General features: G+C 44.0%; 1 protein-coding gene across 5 annotated transcripts in view; it reads right to left on the reverse strand.

Moving 5' to 3' along the window:
- MSI1 (musashi RNA binding protein 1) overlaps positions 1-25279 on the reverse strand; it is a 55035-nt gene that overhangs the window by 25048 nt on the left and 4708 nt on the right. For all 5 annotated transcript variants that reach the window (XM_077308805.1, XM_077308804.1, XM_077308802.1 and 2 more), the window contains 2 exons: positions 13153-13194; positions 7931-8023 (listed from right to left, as the gene is read on the reverse strand). In XM_077308805.1, the coding sequence (XP_077164920.1) occupies positions 7931-8023; positions 13153-13194 (135 nt within the window). The remainder of the gene's footprint in view (positions 1-7930; positions 8024-13152; positions 13195-25279) is intronic.

A 25279-nucleotide genomic window follows, 5' to 3' on the forward strand; every position in this document is an offset into this window, starting at 1 on the left:
TCAAAAACTCTGCACCTTTGAAATTCCCTTTCGTGTCTGACTGTGCTAAATAAATGTGCTGGCCTGTCTGCTGGGTCCCAGCTGACTCATTTTTTTTCCTCCTCCCCTCTCCTCCATCTTCCGCCTTGCATGTATCAGCACTTTCACAATGACCATCATCTTATATCCTTTTGCAAAACCATCCTGGTCCAAGCCTGCTGCCTTCCACTAGTCACACACCAAAAGTGAGCTAGTCCACACTTTTCAGACGACAACTGAAAAAAATTAAGGCTAGTAGGTAGTATTTTCCAAAAAGCCACAGAATATTATCCTCTATGACAGGTTCACGGTTGACGACGGGGAGAGCAACATCAGATCCATTCCACATGGATACATACAGATTAATAAGAATTCCTGCACTATTTCTGATCAAGAATCCCAGAAAGCAAAAACATATTTATGAACCATTCACCTTTTCTGACCTCTACCAAATGACTTTGAAAGCTGGAGGGGAAGAAAGGAAGAGCAGGCATTATAAACCACTCAACATTCCCTCTAGATTTTGCCAGATATTGTGAATGGTTAAAGAGGAACATGAATGCTGCAAAACTCTCCTGCCTAGTCACAACTGGCGCGAACACAAACTCGAGAAACCTACTTTATAATGTCCCAGACTCACTAATGAACACAGCTGTGGCACAAAACTCGGAGAATGATACTGGGCACAGACTTTCACTTCTGGAATCTCAGCCTTAAAAAAAGGAAGAGTTTCTAGTCCTCATAGCTGCAGAGATATTCCTGAAAGTGTCAGGACATCTCCTGATAAATTCTCAAAAAGAACAGGATTTGAGTGTCATGCATTGCTCATTGCTTCTCCCCTGCTTCTCCCATTTGAATCTACCTGCTCATTCTGGGCATCTTTGAAGGGCTTGCCTTGGCTGCTCTGTTATCTGAGGGATTCCTCATTCATAGTATCAGACTTTGGACCTACCTCCTCAGAGTGATTAACCTGCCTCCCTCTATCAATACCACCTGTTAATAGGTGAAAATTTTTTTTGTTTCATTTAGTACACCCCCCTCCAATAACAGTTAGTGGCCTCTTCCCTGGTTCTGGTGCTGCATGTTTATGTGTTTTTTTAATTAAATTATTTGTCTATCCCTCAATCCCCATGTCTACCTGCAACCTCCTATCGGCCCTCTATTCCAGAGATTGCCCATCTGTGATTTTGTTGGCTTTAATAACAGAATGCCTGGAAACATTAAAATGTCCTTTACAGAAAAAGTGGGCTTCTTGTTTCTATCATGGTGGAATGTGGTGTGATTGGCGAGATGCAAATGGTTGAGAACTACTGGTGTCTTCATCCTCATCTGAGAAACGAGGCAGGCATACTGGCCCATGATCTTGTATCCCAGGGACAGCTGGTGCCTCTGTCTCACTCTCTCATCAAGAGTGTTTTCTTATAGAACTGGGCGATAGCACAGCAGTCACAACCTGCACAAGACAGACAGGTAGCAATAGTAGAGGGGGAAAGCACAGCAGGCTTCCAAGGCCTACAGCTTCTTAGAACAGACCAAGGAAAAGAAGAGTTGGTTCTTATATGCCGCTTTTCTCTACCCAAAGGAGTCTCAAAGCAGCTGCCAATCACCTTCCCTTTCCTCTCCCCACAACAGACATCCTGTGAGGGAGGTGGCTGAGAAAGCCCTGATATTCCTGCTCGGTCTGAACACCTTTCTCAGTGCTGTGGCAAGCCCAAGGTCACCCAGCTGGCTGCATGTGGAGGAGGAGCGGGGAATCAAACCCGGCTCGCCAGATTAGAAATCCACACTCCTAACCACTATACCAAGCTGGCTTCCCAGCTGTGCTGAGCTTGGAGTCTTTTCTACCATAAGCAGAAGCAGGCCTACCATGAGGATGAGGTCAAGATTCAATACACAAAGGGGAAAAATACACCAAGCAGACCGTTCAGTCCTGCACAGGCCCCACTGAACTGAGACAGCTGCCCAAGAGCACAGCCAGCATCGAAAAGGGTCCATTCCAAATCCAGGTGAATAACTCAGACTGCTCTCTGCCAATGTTAAAAAATGGTCTGTAATTAGATGATGTGACATTCACCAACTCTGGCCTCACTTGCACGCTGGGCTGAGGTGGGGAAAGTGGGGGAGTGAAAGAAGGCTGCTAACAGCGACTGTCTCTTCCAAATAATCCACCTCTATCATTCCCCTCTGTAGGAGGCACAAGTCAGCCAAAAGCTTTTGAGTAGGAGTGCATGGCTTAGAAGCGTGGGAATATTCAACAAGCGCTTCATTTGCAGACAAAGGACGCAAATAGCCGTTCTTCCCACCCACCCCCAGCCATCCCTCATCATCTCATTTCCGTTCTACCTCAGACATCCTATCTGTCTGGAGGCCGAGTAACAGTCAGCGAGTGAACAGGCACAGGAAGAAAGGAATCTTGGATATTTACAAACACACACAAACATACCTCGTGCCATATTACGGGGGGCTATTGCTCAGGGAGAGGGCAAATCTCTGGACTGTGCCTTCCCAGGCCACAGCTGGAGTCTCAGAATGGAATGACCCACCTTATGAAATAAAAACCTTGTGCACAGAAGACTGTATATGAGTGAGAGGGACTGTAGCCCAGGCTTCTCCCTGTAATACCAATTTTCTATATGCAAAACATTTTTTCCACGGAGAAGCTCTGTCCTGGGTTTATCATCTCAACTGCTATTTCTGAGATCTGTGACTAAGTCAACTATCGTGCTTTGAATAAACCATGCTGATAGCCAACAACCTGGAATTTTGTATCTGTTTGTTTTCTCTATAGTAGAAATATATTTCTGGTAAGCCAAAGGGCATTGAAAACTAGGAAAAGGTGCTTGAGGGGTAATGAAGAAGGGGGATTCACCCTACAGAAATCCTCTTTCTTTCCCCAGTGTTTTGATAAAACCTGTCCGAACATCTGGGAGAGAATGAAATGACCTTACCTTTCTTTCAGGAATAAGAGCAACCAGCCCACAAAGATTCTTATATAAACCTGACGTTAAGGATCTGTTTCTTGTGAGCAAGCTGTCCAAGAATATGTAGCCTCAAGCTCGCCAAAGAGAAACAGCCAGTCAGTGGCAACAGTCTCCTACAATTGTGGGTTTCAAAGCCACAGCTGGCCACATTCAAACACAGCTACTAGCATCAAGACTTCAGTGACTGAGTGTGAAAATGCAACGGGCAGAAGTGGAGGGAAGCAGACCAGATTCCTAGTACTTAAACCTGATCTGGTCAGTCCAGGGGCTTTATACTCTCCACATGCCAGTCAAGGGGCTGGTGTTGACCACTTCCATGCCTGAAGCCTAAACACGCGCAATCTACAATACCCCACCAGACTAGGCTGCAGGGGATTTGCCAGGCAGTCTGAAGCATCCTCAGAACAGGCTCAAGGTCTTTCTTCACTGCAATTTCTGTTGACATGGAATTGTCTCTTCTCCCCTCCTTCCTTAAATATCTTCTTTCAAAAGACTCAGCAACTAGGTTTTTCACATCCCTAATGAAAGCCGGTTGGCCTGTGTGACGCTGGGATAGAATTCTCCTAACAAGGCACGCATGCCTGGGGGCTTATTTTCCACTGCAGCATAAGATGTAGCTTGCTTGTTCAAGTGATCTGAAGCAGCCTGCACCTCTGTCGCAAACCTGCCTCTCAGCTCACAAACCTTGATCTGGATTTTGTTGGCAGCACCATACGTGGACCTGTATTAATATCAGCCTGTAAGAGGACAGGTTCATATTAGCATCCATCCACACAGAACCGGAGGGGGTGGGTGGTCCTGTCAGAACCTGCCTCTCAGCACTTGATCTTGCTGGAACTGTGGACAGGTTGCTGTTTATTTTGGTCATTCGTTATTCTCTGCTTCTCGCAGTGGCTTACTTACCTTTATAATTAAAATATTTATATCCTGCACTCTCAATAAAATATCTCCAAAGTGGCTATAGCTCCCATCCAGGCAGATTACTGCTCAGTTTCTGCAGCAGGATCACCTAATAAGCTAGGACCACACTCTGGGTCATTGCCCAATATATGAAATAAACTTGATATTAGCTAGTCTGGAACAGAGCTTGGATTTGCAGGCTGAGGTTTCACATACAGAAAACTGCCCTGTCATTTGCCCTGAGGTTTCACATACAGAAAACTGCCCTGTCAAGGGCTAACAAAGCTCTTATGCTAGCTGAAGCAGACAGGATGAGGCCAATAAGTTAGCGGATATACTGAGGTCCACCCTAATTGCAAAATGCAGCTCTGTGCAGACAGCTTCAAAAGACACCTTACGCTACCAAAAGTCTCTTCAATATCCATTGTGGAGAAAGATACACACAGATCACGTCTCTTTTTCACTGATCCTATTTTTGGCATTCTACATTCATCCACTAGGTGTATGATTTAGGGTATGCAAATGGATTTGGGGTTGCTAAACACATTGCTACTGAGATCTTCTACACTGTGATCTTCAAAACTACAAACAAAATTTTGTTTAACACAACAGTGGGGAAAAATATGAAAGAACACTAAACAGCTGAAATGTATTTTTCCTAAATCTAGGTCTAACTATACAGATAATGATAGTCTAACTACAAAAGTCTTTGGGCACACTACGTGAATAGAGAAGAAGGGGTGAGGCTGGTTTTGTGATTCTCAAACTGGAAGACAGAAGGGGGGAAAAACTACACATTGTATTTGTACCTTTGATCTATGGAATGCTGGGACACGAAGGTGCCCCCTTCACTGCCAACTATTGACCAAAGAGCATCCATGGCCACATGGGCAGGCTCCTAAGTCCTAGGGAGGGGCTCTGTGGAAGCAACATCATAGAAGAGAACTTAGGCATACAGCACACTGAGTCATACAAAAGTGAGAGTGTCGGTTCTGGTTGACTGGAAGACTACAGCAGCTGCACGTTTTAAGTTGAGTCATCACCCAAGAAAGCATTTATGAAATAAAGTCAAAATGACAGGAGGAAGAAAAAAAGGCCATTAGACACAACCCGTGGAAAGAGCATCTCTTGCATGGGCAAGTCTCCTGAAATGAATGCCAGTCATAGGTGCCATGCTCCTGCACCACCCGTGTTCCTATCACAAAGAAAGATTTCCTAATGGATCATTCCCACCAAGCAGCACTCCACACTACACGGAGGAAAGGGCTCTGACTTTCTGAAAGTCGGACTTTTCTGCTGGTCACTAGCTATTCAGTTCCTAGCCATTCTCTCTGCAGGAAGTTCACCAGCCCTGTTACCTCCTGATTTGTAACGTCTACATAAAGGGAAGTTGAGTGTATTTTCAGGTTCTCTGACCATAATGAGTGCTCCCTCAAGGCATTTGGATAATGGGAGTCGAACAGAATTATCCAAAGGTATCATTGGACATACAATGGTATTGCCCCACCCTACACATATCACAATAGGGCCAGAAAAGAAACTGTGGGGGGGGGGGCAGAAGGGTCAGAAGAGGCCTGTCTCTGTCTATTGTTAGAAACTTCTCAAGCAAGAATGTCTCTTTATTTTACTAAGACCTGGTTTTCTAAATATATAATATACATACACTCATAAATGTCTCCTTGATTTGAAGGGATTTCTCTCTAATCAGGTATACCTTAAAGATGAGGGAGCAGGTAATTTGGGAGGGGAGGTAGGGATGTTCATCTATGCTTACTATACTCACAATATTTTTTGCAAGTATTTTAATTCCCTTTTACTTGCTTTCTGCTGCGGTATAATGGTTACTGTGAACATGGCTCCTACTACTGACTGCACAAGAGTGTTGGGGTATCCCAAGGCTCACAGAAAATACTTTCACAAACTTTACATAAGAATATATTCGTCAAAGAGATAGTCAAGCACAAAAATGTTTACAGCATTGGTGCGTTGTCTCGAATTAGAATTCCAGAATACATAATATAGGACCACATTGAAGACTGAGAGTTTAAAATATATGCATAGCCCTTGAAATTGGCTTGGAGCACAGGTGACATACAAATTTAGGTCTCCCAGAGTAAAGAATGTTCCCTGCTCATCTATCTAGGGCTACTGGAGTGGAAGGGAACAAAATTATGGGATCCTGGTCACACTGGGGACCCATGAAGCCAGAAAAGTCAAATGAACTTTTTGAATATAATGTATGTGCAGTGTGGAAAGGATCCAGACCAACTCTTTCAGCTATTAGCAGTCCTGATCCTACCACGAGGTAAGGTGAGATAGCTGTTTTTTGAAACCATGGGAGGAAAAAAATTATTTCCATTTCCCCCCAGAAAACATATGAAATACTAGTTTTCCTAAATTTATTTTGCAGCTTTATCCTAAACTGCATCATTTATAATTTACTTGGCAAAGTTGCATCAATTTGCATTTATGAAATGTGAAAGTTTAAAAGCTTTAGTCTTGCAAGCAAAATTGTTAAATACACTAAATACTGAACCAGACTAACAATATTTAATTCACTTCAACAGGAAAAAATTCTTTACAGTATTTTTCAGTGCTCCCCAATATTTCCTATTTTTACAATGAAAAAATAGGAAAGAAAGAGTCCTCAGACTTTTTCATGCTATCTATTTTGAGTGCATGAAACCTTATTTTTAAAATCACTTCACTCATTTAAATTTTTCAAGGCAGTTTTTTTAGTGCTCCCCCAAATTTCCCAATTACCCCAAACTGGCTGATTTTTCCAAAGGATAAAACATCAACTGCGACACTGTTTGAGTGAGAAAAACATTTTTTTAAAAATCCAATTTAACCAATTCCAGAGGAAAAGAAGTATTTCACAGAAATTTTATTGAAAACTCCCCACATTTTCTTGATTTTTCCATCAGAGAAATGGAAAAATAACGCCCTTGTGGGGCGGAGGAAGGGCAATGCATGTTTTTTTTTTCTCCCCCTGCCATCCTGGGTCATTACATCTCCAGTTGTACTTAAAAATGGTAAAGTGAAAGACAGAGAGGGGTGCCCCCTAGAGATGATCCACTGGGAAGGTTTCCTATAAAAGCCCTGTTGAAGCAGACAGGAATATTCTGATACCCATGTTAATTAATAAGGAGCAGGAAATATGATCTGAGTTTTCATTCTCTTACCAGTCTAGTTGCAGGGTGAGTATGGCAGGATTTTGACAGAAATTTTAGAAAGGAGGAAGGTCAACTTTAAGGCATAAAACCAAGATTTAGAAATAATTTGTTTCCTGTAGCAGAACTCATATATGGTTGAGGGCCACATGACTCGAGGCACTGATCTCTGCTTAAATACAAACGTTGTCTTTTAACCATGAATCATTTACAGCCATGCCACAAATGCCCCAGGTGCATTTCAGAAGTAGCTGAAGGTAGAACAGAAAGGGAGCTCCAGTTTTCTCAGTTCTGCATACTTGTGAGGAGCCCAACAAATTCACTGTTCCAAGCCAAAACAAGAGACAGGCCTTTAAAAACTCTTTCCTCCAAACTGGAGTGACCCATTTTTCTATTGGTCACATTATCCATGCCATTAAGAACAGCTTGACCTGCAGGAATTAACAGGTGAACAGGCTTATTTCCAGGGTGCGTGAAGAACTCCACCTGCTATTTTCTGCAGAACAAACTTCTGTTCAAGATGCAAGAAGGTGCCAGTCTGGTTTTCCGTTCATAGACAACTAGCAGAAACCCAAACTGGCTTCCAATAGCAGAGCATGAAAACACCAAGGCCTACCAAAATGCTGCCCCAAAGAGTCCAAGTTCCAACAAATCCCAAAGGATTAATTTGTCATTGGTTTGTAATCGTTGTGGCTTTCCCCAAAGAATCCTGGGAAGCACAGTTTGAGGAAGGTACTTATAATTGTCAGATTTTCCTAGATAGTCTCAGAGAAATATTTTCCCCAGGAGTCAGGGGATCTCTTGCCCCAGTTAAATCTATGATATGCATACATCTCCAACTGCACACAGAGAACTTGCCTTCCCAAACTGCTCAAAATACTGTTTTACATCCTCCACGGTGGTGTTCACAGACAGGCCTCCCACAAATATCTTCTTGGTCCGTGTCACCATCTAGAAGACAAAAAGGAAGTGACAAAGATGTAGGCAGCAGACAAACACAGAGCTCATCCCAACAGCTACGAAATAATTAAACTTCGTGCAGCCAAAAAAAGTTGGCTAACTGCTGCAATATTACAAGGTTATACAGAGAGTCTATGCATGCAAACTTAACCAAGCTACAAAGGAAAAAAACAGCCTCCTGATAATCTCTCTTTTAAAAAAGCATGTTTCTATCCTTGAAGGTTGTGGATATTCATTGGAACATAGTACCAGCTAAATACGGTCACGACTGGGTAAAACCTCAACAGCCAGAAAATTGCTCCCATGCTCTGCATTGCTCCTTGCCCAACCCTGATTAAATTATGCAAAATTTGAATTTATTTATATCTCCACTTTCTCTTCAGTGGTGCCCAAAGCAGCTTACACTGTCCTCTCCTCCATTTTATCCTTGTAAGTTAGATAAGGTTGAGAGTTTGTGACTGGTTGAAAGCCACCCAATAGGTATCCATCGGAGAGCGAGGATTCGAACCTGGGTCTCCCAGTTCCTAGTCAAAACAGAGGAATCCTCTAAACATGCTGATGTTGCATAATTCTGCTTTCTTTGGGCAGAATTTTGATTCCTCCCTTTTAAATAGAACTGCTTACATCCATCAGGGATCTGATATCCATCAATACTATGCCTCAAGCAACACTGAGGGGCTTTAATACCCAAGTGGTCTCTTGGCATGGCTGCCTTCCTGCCCTTCTTCTCCTTAAAACTCTACCCCAACCCCAGCAGAGGACAATGTAGTAGGCCTGGAATCTCCTCCTCCTTCTCTTGGGCAGAGCATGCTCATTTGTGGTGGTTTTCAGGAAAACTTCCCACTAGATCATGCACCATGGGTCAGACCTGCCTGCTTCCCACTTTTACTGGCATCCCAAATCTGATACCTGAAGCAGCAGCCTCACTTTCCTAATGGAAAGGCCACCTCTAACCTGAGAGGAACAATAACCTGAGGGGAAGACGCACCATCTAGCACAAAAAGCACTTTGAGGAGCTGTCAGAGGAAATGCTGCCTTGCCTCAGCCCTCAGAGTTCCTGTAACCCAAAAGGGGCCAAAGGCTGCTGCAGAACACAAGTGTCCTTTGAACCAGTTCTTGTGCAGCTGCCCTGCTGGCCACATCCTTGCACTGTGAAGAACACATGCTCCTAATTACCCCAAGGAGCACAAGGCTAATCCACTGCAATTCCCAGGCCTGGAAAGCAGCCCACCCAAACACTAAAGCACCTTCTGTCACCAAACTGCTTAATGGAATTAACCCAATTCCAACCATGTGCTTCCTGGCTCCAGTTACTTGGGATACCTGAGCACTCGCTATTCTCGGCTCCTGATCCCCTTCACTACCCTGCCCACGTCTTCCTGGCCCTTGCTCCATTTTGCATGACAAATTCTCCAGCAAGGCAGTTTTTAAGAAGGAAAAAACAGGAGAATTGGGGGGGGGGGGTCCTCCTGCACCTTGAACGGCTGTGCAGAAGAGGGAAATTCAATAAGTGCATTTGTCAAGTGAGGGGAGGGATGCCAGTCCCCAGGTGGGAGCTGGGAATAACCGAATTACAGGTCATCACCAAACTAAAGAGATCAGTTCCCCTGGAGAAAATGGCTGCTTTGGAGAGTGGTCTATCCCCTATTTCATTTTATTTATGAATTGACCTGTAGCCTGCCAGTCCCATACAATGGCTTGTGGCAGGTAACATCATAAAAAACCCCAATAAAATCCCCTCAAAATCACAATATAAATAATACTTTCCCAGTGGTGAAAAATAGATACAAATCCCTCCACCCAACCCACTCAACATTGTGCCTCATGGGGGTGGGTAAGGTAACCTGATGTACCAGCTAACCCAGGGAAGGACCCAATGATCTTAAGTACCCTGGTCTCAGCCAAAGACTGAAGAGCCCTGTCTTGCAGGCCCAGCCCACTCTTGGCTCCACCCCCAAAGTCTTCAGGTATTTCCCAACCAAGAGCTGGCAGCCCTAAGTAAGTGTAAGAAATGCTAGAATCATGTGACTCTATTAACGGAATAGGACCCTGTATTCCCCGTCCCGTCTCCTGCCCCCTGCAGGATAGGATTCCCTGATCTGGAATGGGAAATACCTGGAGTCTTGGAGGGTAGATCTGAGAAAGAGAAGGATTTGGGGCAGGAAGGGACCTCAGTGGAGTATAAAGTCCATCTCCCACTACAGCCATTTTCTCCAGGTCAACTGATCTCTTTAGTCTGGAGATTAGTTATAATTCCAGGGGATCCTTGTTCCAACATCCAGAAAGGAGATCTAAACTTTACTATGCAGGTAGCAACAGCAATCTTTCATCTCACTGCAGACTATATTAATTGATGCTGAGATAATACGCCTGGTTTAAGTGCTTGTCCAACCATATGGATAAAGATCAACTGCACGTATTCCTAGCCACAAGATTATAGTTTTTGCACCAAGAAAATCCAAATCAAATGGCTAGTTTCACAAAACCTCATAGCTGATGACTATATTAATCATGGCAGAAAAATAAGAAGGAGAAGATGAAGATCAATATTTCCAAGTGTATATGGGTTGCATAAGTGGAACTTCTGGGTATCTTTGAAATTGGAAACTGAGAATATGTGCCTTAAAACAGCAGGGAACAGAGAGAAGAAGTTTTAATGTGTTGTTGTACTGTTTGTTTTATTGTACTGTTTTTACATTGTTGTTACTCACCTTGGGGCCTGGGAGAAAGACAGGTATATAAATAGATTTAAATAAGAGGCAGCATGGGAATTAGTGTAAGCTGAGCAAAGATGTGAAGGCTGAATGAGGAACAGCAACCATAAGTGAGAAAGACAAGCATCGTGAAGGGTGCTTAATTCCTCCTCCCCCATTACTGGAAGCCTGTCCCAGTTCATCTCTAGCATCTGAATCTGCCCACATCCTTCCAAGGTGTTTTTGTTTTGTTTTGTTTTTGTTTTGCTTTTTTCTTCTGTGAGGGCTAATAATTTGCCACAGTGGGGGAAAATATGAAAAAACACTAGACAGCTGAAATGTTTTTTTCATAAGTCTAACTATACAGGTAATGATAGTCTAACTACAAAAGTCTTTGGGCATACTACGTGAATAGAAAATTTGCTTTTCTTAAAAATACTCATGGAACACAGATGTTACCCTTCCAATAGGGCATTTCCATGTCACTTAGAAAAAGTGCTATTGTGATTGTTCTTCCTCACCAAAATACGCATTTATCTTCTTCTTAGAGGATCCTTTAAGTAATATGAATGGGTTGTTGGAAGTTATTAAGGATTTGGTCAGGTAGCAGAATTTAAGATAAATAAAAATAAAACAAAGATACTGATTAAAAACGAAGAATAAAGAAGCAGAAAATCTACAGGGTGACTGTTCTTCTGTGAAGTGAAAAAAGTAACATATTTGGCTGACTAACCAAAATATAACACTGTTTCATAATAATTATGAGAAAGTATGAGAGGAGATGAAGAAAGATTTAAATTTATGGAATAAACTTAACCTCTCTTTGCTAGAAAGGATATCTGTCCCACCTAATATTTCTGGTAAGCCCTTGGAGGAGGAGCGTGCCTCATGTCTTAAGTGCCACTCAGTGCTTAACACCCACTCAGGGCGGCTGTCCCACCCCTGAGTGCCTCCTCCTCCAACTGGCTTGCCTGTTTGTCCAGCAGCCAGCCAATCGCTTTCCATCCCCCACCCCTGACCACCCCTCCTCCTTCCACTTTCCTTCCAGGCTCAGAGTCTGCAGATCCCTGCTGTATGAGAGCTGCCCCTACTGGTGAGTTCCCTTCCAAGGGGCCTCCAGCCTGCAGCCTTTCCAGGTCCTGGGTGGAAGGAGAGGCCATCCACAGAGTTCTTCCACCCCAATCACTCTATTAAATATAGAGATATTTTGTTCAATTCAAATGAAGGCATTAAGATTTCGAGGTGGGAAGAAGTTTCTGAAAATTGGATAGATGGTTTCAGTATCATTGGAAGTATGCAGGTTTCAAGGGAGACAAAGCCATAGGTTTTACTATTTTAAAAAATCCAGATTTGAGATAATAGACAAACAAGATACATTTATTTTGAAGGCATATAAAATGTTATTAGAATGGGATACTGAAATGTAGATTATACAAATAGTTATGGGCCAAGGATCTAGGTCATCCAATAGATATGGAGACTTGGGAACACTTGTGGAAGAGACAGATCAAGTTTTCAGTTAGTTATGACTTGAGGGGAAATTTCTATAAAATGTATTTCAGGTGATACTTAATTCCATTGAAATTGGCAAAATGGCCCCCAAAATGTTGACAAGAGATGTTGGAAGTGTAGAATAAATGAAGGTTCCTTTTTCCATATGTGGTGTCCAAGGATGGTCAAATTTTGGAATAAAATATATGTAGAACTTAAGAAAATGTTGAAAGTTAACCTCAAAAAGAAGACCAGAATTATTTTTATTAGACATAATGAATGAAGAAATAACTAAAGAACTAAACATATTGTTGATGTATGCTTTAACAGCGGCCAGAATGTTAGTAGCAATATCCTGGAAAATAAAGGAGATTCTATCTTTGGAGGATTGATAATGAAATTATTGGACAGCATTGTTTAGGGACAAAAATTTAGAAAGGTATAAAAGTCAATGGAGATTAGGAAAAATGTATGTTAATCTGACTGGGGAAACTTGGTTGAGATCTAAACAGGTGGTCCAAGGTTTATTCCTATGAACATATCTCAATGTGTAAAAAATTTTACAGCAGGTTTGTATGCTGCAGTACTGGAAGTATGAACTTGTTAGAATGGTAGTTTATGAAGTTACATGACAATCTAAGATTCTGCCTTCCCAAACTAAATTTATATTCTTCTCTCTATATCACCTGCCTATATTGTCTTTGACCTCAAAACCTGAGGTGCATCCATTCCCACTTCAAAGCAACATCAGGAGCCTCCACTGATGGTTGAAACAACCAGGATACTCTGCACCAAAGGAAGCTCTTGCATGACGCTGTTGAAGCTGAAAGTCTGGAGAATAACCAAACTGTTATTTTAAAGCCCACTTTAACAAAAGTAACCTACAAGCAAGAAGGCGCTCCCACTCCCATTACCAGAGCAGAAAAGATTACCCACCTTCGGTTGTGCTCTGCGAGGAAATGCCACCTTCGGATCAATCTGAAAGCAGAAAGAGATCAGCTAACACTACACAGTCTCTCACAAGAGTTCTCTCTCCAACCAACCACAGAGAAGCATACATGCATCAGCTGGACAAATATTTGGATGCGTCAGGAACCCACACCCAAGTAGAAAACAAAACAACCAGTAGGACATCTTTGGAGGCTACATTTGTTCAGCATGCCACATTCCATCCCTCCCCAAAGAGCCAGCAACATCCTCCAGGAAGTCTTATAATATAAGCACCAGTGAAACAAATGGGAGATTTGGGAGGTAACAGCTCTTTATTTCACCAGGGCTTCTGTGGGGGAGCTTCCCAATGGATTGTACCCAATGCCTTATTTTTGTTGTTGCTGTCAAGTCGCGGTGGACTTATGGTGACCCCTGGTGAGGTTTTTATAGCAAGAGACATTCAGGGGTGATTTGCCCTTGCCAGAACTCAGTCCTTGGAAGTATCCCATCCAAATACTAGCCAGAGTATACCCCGCTTAGCTGATGAGATTGGCTAGCCTGGGCTATCCAGGTAAGGGCCCGCTGTCTACCACTCAGAATAAAAACTTTTAGAAGAGACATCCATGTTTCACAGTTTTTGAGAGGAATAAGTTTTAGGATAATGTGAAGTTGGCACTCAAGGGTGTTATCTCAAGTAAAGGTTCATATATGCTGCAAATCTAAATTTGTTTTAGACCCATTTAATTCGTGCAGCTTTCCTCAAAGATCCTTGGAAACTGAACGGTTTCTTTTTTCTGTGTTCATTAGAGACAGTTCAATCTTTCACAGATCCTAGAGTGCTTTGTCTGAGAGCCAGTTTAAAACTTTTTAAAGGGGTGAGGTGGGCATCTCCTGAGAAAACACACACACACATTCCAAAACGGTAGACTTGCAGACACTGTCTTAACGTTTTTATTCATGGCAATGGGGTTTGTGTTGCCTAGCTGCCCAAGTGATCATATCCATTCCTCACTCTTTTGTGGCTTCTAACCTTGCCACCCAAGGAGGACACCTCACTTTGCCTCTTTGTAGGGCCTCCTCTGCATAGCTGAGATTTCTACACAGCTCCTTCCTCTTAGCTTTTTTCACTGCATCATGTCATGTCAAGCCCTTTGCAGCCAGCCTTAGCCTCCGTTGATGTTTCTCAGTCTCTGGTTTCACCTCAGCACCACAATTCTTCTTTAATTCTATTGATGTCCATGATGGACTGCATTTCTAAAAGCTTAGAAGTGCTATGTAAACAACTACTCACGCCCTACTTGGCCCTGGAACACCTAGCCACAGTGATCCATGCCATGGTCAACTCTAGACTGGACTTCTGCAACTCGCTGTACGCTGGCCTGCCATTATCCTTGATCCAGAAACTACAACTGGTCCAGAAAACAGCTGCTAGTGTCTTCACAGCAACACCTCGGAGGTCCCACATCCAGCCCATTCTCCAGCAGCTGTGCTGGCTTCTGGACAAATTCCGGATCAGGTTTAAGGTTTTGGTTATCACCTTTAAGGCCACACGCAGACTGGGCCCAGTATACCTGAGCGATCCCCTCCCTGACTACACCCCTCAAAAAGCCTTGCGCTCTACCACCTCCAATCTTCTGGTGGTCCCTGGCCCCAAGGAAGCCCGTTTGACCTCAACCAGGGCCAGAGCTTTCTCCATTCTGGCCTCCACCTGGTGGAATTAGCTCCCAGAGGAGATCAGGGCCCTGACGGAACAGGGCCTGCAAAAGAGAACTCCTCTGTCAGGCATTTGGTTGAGGTCAATCTAAACCACCGCTTCCCATTGGCCTCCAAGCCTCCCTCCTACAACAACCACTACAAGTTCGCCCAACCCACTGGGCCTCAGTATGAGTTGAACTGATGCTCTTTGCAGTTTCCACCATTCTTTAATGTTATTGTTGTTATTACTACAAATGGAACTTCCCGTATAGTTTCTTGTTTCATGTAAACCGCCCTGAACCTTCAGGGAGGGCGGTAAATAAATATAATAAACAAATAAATAAAGGACTGTGAAGGATTAATTCTTCACAGAGCCAGAGAGCCTTGAGTGACAGGCTGTTCCAAACAATCTGATCATTAGTTGTGCAGAGAAAGACTTCAGAACTGGATGCTGAGGAGGATTCAGCCTGATTTCAGTCCTAGTTGAGGAGAGATGAGTACTTATAGTTTCAGAATTCAGTCATGACTGAGATTAGTTTAACACAGACAGGAGAACTGGGGAAAGTTGACAAGGATGAGTGAGAATTTAGACGGAGATTCCCATCCAGGCCAAAGAAAAGGGATAGATCTTCTAGACAGAAGAAGATTCCCTAACAAGTCAAACAGGGAGTTAGCGCTGAAGAATGGAGAGATCCCTGGTCTGGTATGGTTAGAATCTTAAGAGTCAGTTAAAAACTCAAGGTGAGTACTGGTGTTTCAAGAGAAGGGGGTTGGGTACTGAAAAGAGTGTGCCAGCCTTCTGGAAACTAAAACAGTTAAAGCATACTCAAAGGAAGTGTACTAGAGTGTTTGGGGAAAACACTAAAACAAAATCCTCTCAACGTATTTAAGTCACTGTGAAAAGCTTAAGAAACTCTAATTAGCCAGAAACATAAGAACTAAAGTCTCTGCATGTACTGATTTTACCTCAGACATTTTCAACCCCTGATTTCACTTGACCTTTCCCCTCTATGTTAAATAAAATCATTTGTCATTTTTTAATTTCAAAATGCCTAGAGTGCCATTTAAGTTGTTTAAGATAAAGTAGGCTCCTGAACCTTCCCTCATGTTCCTGGGCTGAGCCAACAGCCAAAGTATCATACTGTGACAGGGTGGGACAGCCAGAGTTCTTCAGCAAAGAAGAAAACACTTTACTTGGGGGGCTCAATCAGTAAAGGGAAAGAGAATCAGAGCAAAAAGCTTGCCTCTGCAGCAGGAAAGTGGACAGGGCCATCATAATGTCTAAGGAACATAAACCTTGATTTGCTGGATTAGACCACAACCTGTCTCCAGGAGGAACCTGAGCGATGCCATCAGGAAACTCACCTACAGAAAACAATCTTTCCCTATTTGTTCCCAGCATCTGGTGTTCAGAGGCATACTGCCTCTATTCATGGAATTTCCATTTTCATTTCCAAAGGAGGGGTAATTAAAATGAGATTTGTCATAGTGATCAGTTGTTTGAAGTAGTCAGTCAGGAAATACGTCCTCTATTTTGCTTTCTGAAATATGGTAACCCTAGTAATGGCTGTTGATAGGCTTAGTCTCCTCTGTGAATTAGTCAAATCCCCTTTAAAAAGCATCAACACTACTTATAAAATTCACTATCACAAGAGAACTATGTGCTGTGGGAAGGAGTTTTTTGCCCTGTGAAAAAATTAACTGCCAATCAGTTTTTACAGTAAGCCTCTCTACCTCCTAGTTCACTTGGCTTTATAGGTCTGTGCCCAGGGCAATTCTGAAACTGTGACTTTATACTTTGCCTGGCTTCCTCAGTATTGTTCAATTTACCACCAGAGATGTAGATAAGCATTAATTTTTAAGTTCCTTCACATTAGCATTGATCAGACCTCATGATTAAGCTAGAATTGCGTGCAAATCACACATTCCCTACCATATTGGCCCTCCCTGGGGTATGCCCCCAATAGGGAGAGGGTACTCTTCCAGTGTGGGCCAATCAAAGCTCTTACCTCTCTTCCTCCTCTTGCTTCCTGCCACTTTCAGCAGTTTGCTGGGTGGAAGAGGAGCTGGCCTCACTGCATGTCCTCACTACCAGTAAGTTGCCTCAGCCTCTTCCCTGCCCTCTGCCTCCTCAAAAAGAGAAGGGGGGTAGCCAGCTGCTTCCTTTGTTTCTCCATGGCCCTACAGCCAACCACCAGGGGGCTCTTTACTTTCCCCTGCCCTCACTCACCTCAGGGGGGGGAGCCAGCAGCCTGCTCCACTGCACTCAGCCAGCGTGCAAGTCACAATAGCAGTACTTTAGTTTCCCATGCCCTTCCACTCTCCCAGGAGTGGCAGGTGTGTGGGAGGAAGAGGAAAGGCCCTGTCCTGTTCTCCTTCCTTCATCCTCCCTCCCTCTTTCTTTCCACCTCCTCTTTCTTCCTACCTCCCTCTCTCCCTTCTTCCTTTTTTCTTCCTTTCTTCCTTCCCTCCTCCCTCCCTTCCTACTTTCCTCTCTCTTCCTTCTTTTCTCCTTTCTTTCTGACTCCCTCCTTTCCTCTGTCTCTTTCTTCTTCCCTTGCTTCCTTTATCCTTTCCTCCCTTCCTCCTTCTCTCTCTTCCTCCCTCCTCTTTCTTTTCTTTCTTTTTTTCTTCTACCTGTATTCTCTACAGCAGTGGTTCTTAACCTAGGGGTCGAACTCCAAGTGGGGTCACCTGGTCCCTTCCACAGGGTCACCAGGTTGGTGGCAGTGGTGGCGGTAGCAGGCAGCAGCGGCCGGTGGCAGAGCCATGGCACTGGCTGCCTCCACATTGTTGTGTACCTGCATGCAGATGCGTGCTACCCCTGCCATCGCCACTGCAATTGGAGTCGCGGTGCTACAGCAGTTGAGAACCGCTGCTCTACAGGAACTGATGCATGGAGATCAGTTGTTATTCCTGAACATCTCCAGACCCCCACCTGGAGGTTGGCAATCCAGATGACTGCACTTGGGGGGATCAAACTCAGCTCTTGAGATTAGAGTCTGCTACTTTTTCACCACTATACTACATGGATCTCAAGATCAAGCAGGAAGCAGAGAAAAGAGGAGGGGCCAGCACCCAGGAAGCCGACAGTGCAGGGGTACATGCTAGTGCCCGTTGTATTCCTGGGTACAATGGGCATTGCCTCTAGTGTAACTATAAATATTTGAAGCTTTCCATACAGGTAATTCATGTACAGTTCTTTCAAGAATCCTATTAACTAGGGCAGTACTATTATATGGGGAAGGAGGTCTTTGAGGAGAAGAACTTATCAGGGTATAGTCTACCCTCCCAAGCAGCCATCTTCTCCAGGCTCCCAAGGAAATAAGGTGACAGGAAGCTTAGGTGGTACAACTGATTTTACCACTTTATACTGTGGGGGGATTACATTTTTCATAATTTCACAACAAAAATTCCCTGTACATAGAAGACCAACAAAGCACACCAAGGGTTCATCTTGAGTGTTTCTCCAGAATGTGTTTTTAAAAAAGAATTGTAAAGGGGGAGGTTATAAATATTATTCCCCACCTGCAGTATAAAGTGGTGCAACCTACTTGTCCCCCACAGATTTTTACAACTTTGTTTTATTTTGTGTGTAGACCTAGGTTTAAGTCCTAGTTTAAGTAGGCTGGAGATCAAGGTGCCATAATGTTGGTTAACATGGACTGCACCGCTTGAGGCTGCAGCTGGTGGATTCCAAATCTGACTGTTCCTTCACATAAACAACTCCATGCAAACATAAAATTTGCACAGCAAGAAAAGCCTCTGCCCATTCTAGTGTTGCCAGTCTCAATATGGAACCAAGAGATCTCCTGGAATTAGAACATTACTAGAACAGAGATCAACTTCCCAGGAGAAAATGGCTGCTTTGAAAGGTGGACTCTATAGTACACAGTGGATTCTAGTTGAAATTCCCTCCCAAGTCCCCCTCCCCTCCAGCTTGGTGTAGTGGTTAGGAGTGCAGGCTTCTAATCTGGTGAGTTCAGTTTGATTCCCCGCTCCGCCATATGCAACCAGCTGAGTGACGTTGGGCTTGCCACAGCACTGATAAAGCTGTTCTGACCGAGCAGTAATATCAGGGCTCTCTCAGCCTCACCCACCTCACAGGGTTTCTGTTGTGGGGAGAGGAAGGGAAGCCGCTTTGAGAATCCTTCAGGCAGTGAAAAGTGGGGTATAAAAGCCAACTCTTCTTCTTCTCCAGAGGTACTGCCCCCAAATCTCCAAGGATTTCCCAGGGTAGAGGTGGCAACTGTAGTATTAAATCTACCTCCATTCAAGCATCAGGTAATTTCAGAGTAATTTTGCTCAGTCTGAGATGGTGAGTTCTTTCATCTGAGCAGGGGGCCATCGTGGAAGGGCGTCCATTCCCTCAACCAAATGGCAGGGTGAGTGGAGGCATTTTGTGAGCAAAATGCTGTGTGAGGTGGTGGGCACATAGTGCTTTCATTTGGCAAATAAAACAAAAGCCAAAATTTAATGGGCCTAGGAACCAAGCTTTCCACCCCTTAGATATGCCATCAAAAAGAAAGTGTATTATGCAACTATAGAAACACAGTACCTTTTCCCATTAAAGTGGCCAACAATTGTATTCTTCACAAAATAAAGTTTATTTGTCCCATCAAGTTTATCCCAGAGAACCTTCCTAGACATTGGGGTTACTTGGCCAGGCTTCAGATAAAATCCAACCCGACGGTGGTTAGAGATGATTTTAGGGATGGATAGGAGGTAAGTATTGTTTATGGTTTTATGGAGTTTTTAGGAATGTTTGTTTTTATGCTGAGCCCATTCATGGGGAGGGGAGGTGAAGAAACGAAACAAACAAAGAAATGTAAAATTGATTAAGTATAGCAGGAGAACTTCCTGGTGGACATTGGGGTTACTTGGCCAGGCTTCAGATAAAATCCAACCCGACGGTGGTTAGAGATGATTTTAGGGATGGATAGGAGGTAAGTATTGTTTATGGTTTTATGGAGTTTTTAGGAATGTTTGTTTTTATGCTGAGCCCATTCATGGGGAGGGGAGGTGAAGAAACGAAACAAACAAAGAAATGTAAAATTGATTAAGTATAGAAGGTTTGAAGACTTGCTTCACGCGTGACACACAAAACATACCTACAGATGTTGCAGTGGGTGGTTTGACTTACTGAAATCCAATAGCTTAATTACAACCAACTACATATGAATAATCACATTTCAATAGTCTCACTTAAAAAATGTATGGATGTGAGGGTGAATTAGGAGCACATGTATGGTTGATGAAGGAAATCTTCTCCTTGGATTGTCTACCTGCAAGTAAAATGGCCACCACCTGCCTAGCTGAAAGCAGAAGAGGCAGGCTCATCTGCAGTAGCACAGCGGTTATTTGAAGAAAGGGGGTCCCTGGAGAAAGAAGAAGGAAAGTATGGCAGGGGTTTTTATCTCACCACTGGAAGGGACAGAGTCAACAGCAATGAAAATTGCGGGGGGGGAGGATATTGCATTCTATAGTGCTTGATCTGCAGTACTAGGGTCTGGAAGGGTCATGTTTGACTCCCTAGCCCAGGGGTAGTCAAACTGCGGCCCTCCAGATGTCCATGGACTACAATTCCCATGAGCCCCTGCCAGCAAATGCTGGCAGGGGCTCATGGGAATTGTTGTCCATGGACATCTGGAAGGGCAAATGCTGGCAGGGGCTCATGGGAATTGTTGTCCATGGACATCTGGAAGGCCGCAGTTTGACTACCCCTGCTCAGAAACTCACTGGGTGACCTTGGGCCAGTCACACTCCCTCAGCCTAACCTACCACCTTGTCATCAAGTGGAGGTCTGGGGAAATGATGTAAAAAAGCACCAAGAAGTAAAAGAAACCCCCCCAATCAGCTACTGGGAGTTTCTTTTTGCATGCATCTTGTTGAAATTAACAAGAGACATTCAAGACCTCTGCTGTTCCCTTCAATGTATTTTACGCAGGAGAACTTCCTGGTGGATTGTGCCGCCGGTCAGATCAGTGGCTGTCCCCCACTGTTCTGCTGACCCAGCCATCTGACCTTGCCTTTTCAAAATTGCCATCTCTGAAAGAAGGCAAGAATTCCCACGCTGGAACAGGCCCAAGTCCATCTGTTCCCATTTTGACTCTGGAAGTCCATCAGCAAAGCATAAAGGCCAAGGCCTTCCCCATGTTGTTCGTCCTCATCGTCTTACACGGACAGACAACGCTTCTGCCCATGCAGATTCCATTTCGCAGCTATGGCAAAATGTCATTAGCAATCCTTTCATCCAAGGATTTGTCTGAAGAAGTACTTTCTTTCGTCAGTCCTGAATGTGCTGCCAATAAACTTCACAGTGACTCTGAGTTCTAGTATTATGAAAGGAGGGAGGGGGAGGAAGATCCTTTTCTCTCTGCACCTCTGGAAACTTTATAAATCTCCTTCCTGCCTCTCCCTTCAGCCCTCTTTCTTCTCGACTGAGAAATACCATTCTCTTTAGCCTTTCCTCATCAGGAAGATGCTCCAGTTCCCTCTCCCTTTTCTTATCTGTACTCCATATAAGCAATCTCTACTCCCCTTACCTTGGCATTTATTAATGCTAGCTCTCTCTTTCCCTCCCCCCACACTCGCATTTTGGCAAAGGTAGAAATCCTGAGTGAATTCTGAGGTCAGGGGACAGCAGGAGCCCAGAAGGCTGATGGAAGATAATAAGCACAAACAATTGTCCCCTGTCTTTTCCAGTTCTCAGCCAGCGACATTCAGCTCCCGCCAAGAAGATGCTTTCATATTTCAACAAAAGTTTAACCCAGGCTTTTCTTTCTCATTAACCCCAGTGCAATCTCACTGGACAAAAATGGTGTGATTGCGGCTGAGCTGGGCTGGGCTGGAAAGTCAAGTTGTTTAAAGTTCTTCCTCACAGTTGGTCATTGTTGCAGGCAAACTGAGGGGGGGATTTGAGATGATGTAAACAAAGTGAGTGAGTTACAGAGGGAAGGGGCAGAAAAAAGATGGGGGGCTTCAGGTTTGGCACCAGCAGCTGTGGCCTTGGGGGGGGAAGGCTGAGATTAAATAATCGGGGGGGGGGTGGGCTCTCCGATTAATGTTCAACAAAGAAAACTTCCTACGCAAAATCATGTAGAAAACTGTGAACATGATATACTTACAAAATATTTTTTGCTCCATTTATATCCCACCTTCCTCTCAACTGGGAGCCCAGAGCCACTTACATAGTTCTCCTTTCCTCCATTTTAACCTCACAACAACCCTGTGAGGTAGGTTAAACTGAGAGGGTCGGGTTGGCCCACGGTCACCTAACAGGTTTCAGTGGCAGACTGGATGTTCAAACCGGGGTCTCTCTGGTCCTAGATGGCCACTTTAACCACTACACCACACTACTGACTCCAATATTCATCAATTATCCCAGGGTATACAAAAGTTTTGATTACCTCATTGGAATTATCATTCGGAGAAGGCAGGATGAAATTCTGCCACAGTTCTGGTTATGAAGAAATATATAAATGCACCTGCAGTGAATGGTCATAAAAAAACAGCTCCCACCAGTTTAACTTTGAGGGTATCTAAGGGTATCCCTTTGAATTTTACCGTAAATTTTGCCCCCATCACTGAAATATCTAGGGTCAGCCTACTGAAACCTGAAATAATACTTCTAGTCCACACAGCAAACTTATTAATTAAACTGAAGAGAGCAAGACTTGACCAAACACATTGAGTACCACATCTAAGATGGCATTTTAATATGGGCTTCCCAAGCTGATACTTCACAGTGAGGAATAGCCTTGATGGGTCACATTAAAGGCCCAACTGCAGCCATCCAGAAGCCTCTGTGCGATCCCAAGAATGATATAAAGACATAGAGATCTATCACCTTGACACATAGTTCCATTTAACTCTCACAGGTGGCTGGGCTACCACTGGCAGATGAAACATCCACATATCTGCTTGGTTTCTTTGAGAGCCATATAAGGAGCCAGCTTGGTGTAGTGGTTAGGACCCTGGACTTCTAATATGGCAAGCCAGGTTTGATTCCCCGCTCCTCCTCCACATGCAGCCAGCTGGGTGACCTTGGGCTTGCCACAAAGCTGTTCTGACTGAGCAGTAATCTCAGGGCTCTCTCAGCCTCACCTCCCTCACAGGGTGTCTGTTGTGGGGAGAGGAAAGGGAAGGCGACTGGAAGCCACTTTGAGACTCCTTCGGGTAGAGAAAAGCTGCATATAGGAACCAACTTTTTCCTTCTTCTAAGCCTATTACTATCATTCCAGGTTGTAGCCAGGAACTCCAGATATCAATTGTATACTCTGCAAAAAAACATTATAAAATACATGTGAGACTTCAGTGTTTTCCCTTGCCTCCTGTCCTCCTTTTGCCAACCGCTTCCCAAAGACCTAAATAGGATGGCAGCTTTCTACAGAAGGAAGGGGAATATCTCCCACTCAGCCAGCCAATAATAACCCTTTTCTTTATCATCATTAAACTATTCATGCAGTAGTCTTCCAAAAGTACACAAAGTTATTTATTCCACTAATCTGTACAATGGACCTCTTACACCCATATCACGGACCACCTACTGAGTCCATGATTCAGCTAGGACCTGAACCAAGATAGCTCATGGCTCCTGCCCAGAAGTAGCACATTATGTACACTTCCTTGCACAACAGACAGAAGCAGCCGAGATCAAACAGAAAGGCACTTCTGTGCCACTGGTCTGCTGGAGCTTTCTCCAAACAAGGGAGCTGTGAACCAGGAAGGCCCCCCATCAACATTTTGCCTCTCCTATGAACTCTCTGGGTGGCTTTCCCATGGAACTGCATGCGAGGAGGCAAGCAGGGCATTCCCACCCCTACATTTGCAACCTAGTATAAATGTGGAAGGGGGGAGGGAGCATCTGCAAGGAAAGATCCGCAGGCAAAAGTGGGATCTTTAACGCTTGCTCACCCAGCTGATTCTTGCTAGCAAAACTTGCTCCCTGCCCTCATACAGCCATTTTTAGCCTATTTTTCCCCAGCTGGGCTCCAAGAATAGAAGTGAGTCCAGCTAGCTGGAAAATAGTCCCATAAAGGCAGCTGTGGAGAAGAACCACACTTTGGATATAACCTACGTGAAATATCTGCATGCCTCTGAAGTGCTACATAAATGCGCAGTAAATAAGAATAATGCCTCGTTTAGAAGAAACTTTTGCTTTCATTTTAGTGCACATGGCCCACTGACCTTACTGGTAGAACCAAGGACACAAGCTGCATCCTCAGTCTCTTCCTCCTCCTTCTCCTCTCCCTAACACCATGTAATTACCACTAAAGCCCATGTAACCACATTTAACTGGCTGGCTTCGTCATCTGAGGTATCTATTGCCAAGCTGATGTCATTGCCAAACAGGACCACAGAAGACACGTCGGCAGCAGCTCCTTGGTGCTAGCTGGTTACTTGGTACGATATTTAAAACTCACAAAGAAAAAGCAAAAACACTGGCGTCTTCTAGCCAAGTCAACATACCTATGAAAGCACATGTTTCCATATACCGAAAAAAAAATCCAGAGTCCTACTATTTCAGTCTCCGCTTTTGGAAAAAAAGAATACTGTTTCCTTGACTCCCCAGCTACTTTGTCAGGAAGGGGGGGGGGAATCAGGCTCTCTTCATAACAAAGAGGAAATCAATATGTAAATAGGCCAGGCAGTGCCCATTAACCAAAATATTAGGACCGGTGGTTATCCTTTCACGGCTAAAAAAAACCCATCCCAACAGACTTAACAATACAAGCATAACTTCCAGCAGTGTCTGTTCACATGTTCATCTTCAGCCACAGTCAGTCTAAACTAACTCTGCTTCAACCAGACAATAATTTTCCTATGAGCTGAGCATCCAAGAACTAGCGGCCCTGGCGGTATAGGGAGTCCTGTCCCTTTAAAAGAGGTTTAATACGTGGAAACATGGCAGGAAGCTAAATAACATCACCTGCTGTTATTTGTGGCAGATCAAACTGATATTAAAGAGACAGCTAGAGCAACCAGCTTAAAAGTTGGAAACCTTGCCTGCAAGTAATGTCCATGGGGGAACACATGCAGGCTGTAGATTTGGATCCTGCCCAGCCGTGCTCCCATTTAAACATTACAAGGAAAGCCACTGGCTACATTCAGAATCACGTGGGCAATGAACGCTTCCTCAGAACTTCCACAAGATCCTTATTGGGCTGCCTCTTAACAGTCAGGAGTCAGGGCCTGAGACAAGGTTAACCCATTTTCCCTACTCAATTGGGACAGGCGTTTTGTCTCAGGGGTTTTACTGGGCAGCTGTCTCAAACGGCTGTTCTGGCTCCGCCACATGTAAAATGCCATCCATAAATTGCACAAAAAAATAATAATTAAAATTTAAAAATCCTAAGGAGTCAACCTTAGAAGGTGAAGCCAGACAAGGATGTAACTCCACACTTAGGCCCACTAGAGACTGAACCAAAAGCCAGGT

This window comes from Paroedura picta, chromosome 13, assembly GCF_049243985.1.
Source record: "Paroedura picta isolate Pp20150507F chromosome 13, Ppicta_v3.0, whole genome shotgun sequence".
NCBI lineage: Eukaryota > Metazoa > Chordata > Lepidosauria > Squamata > Gekkonidae > Paroedura > Paroedura picta.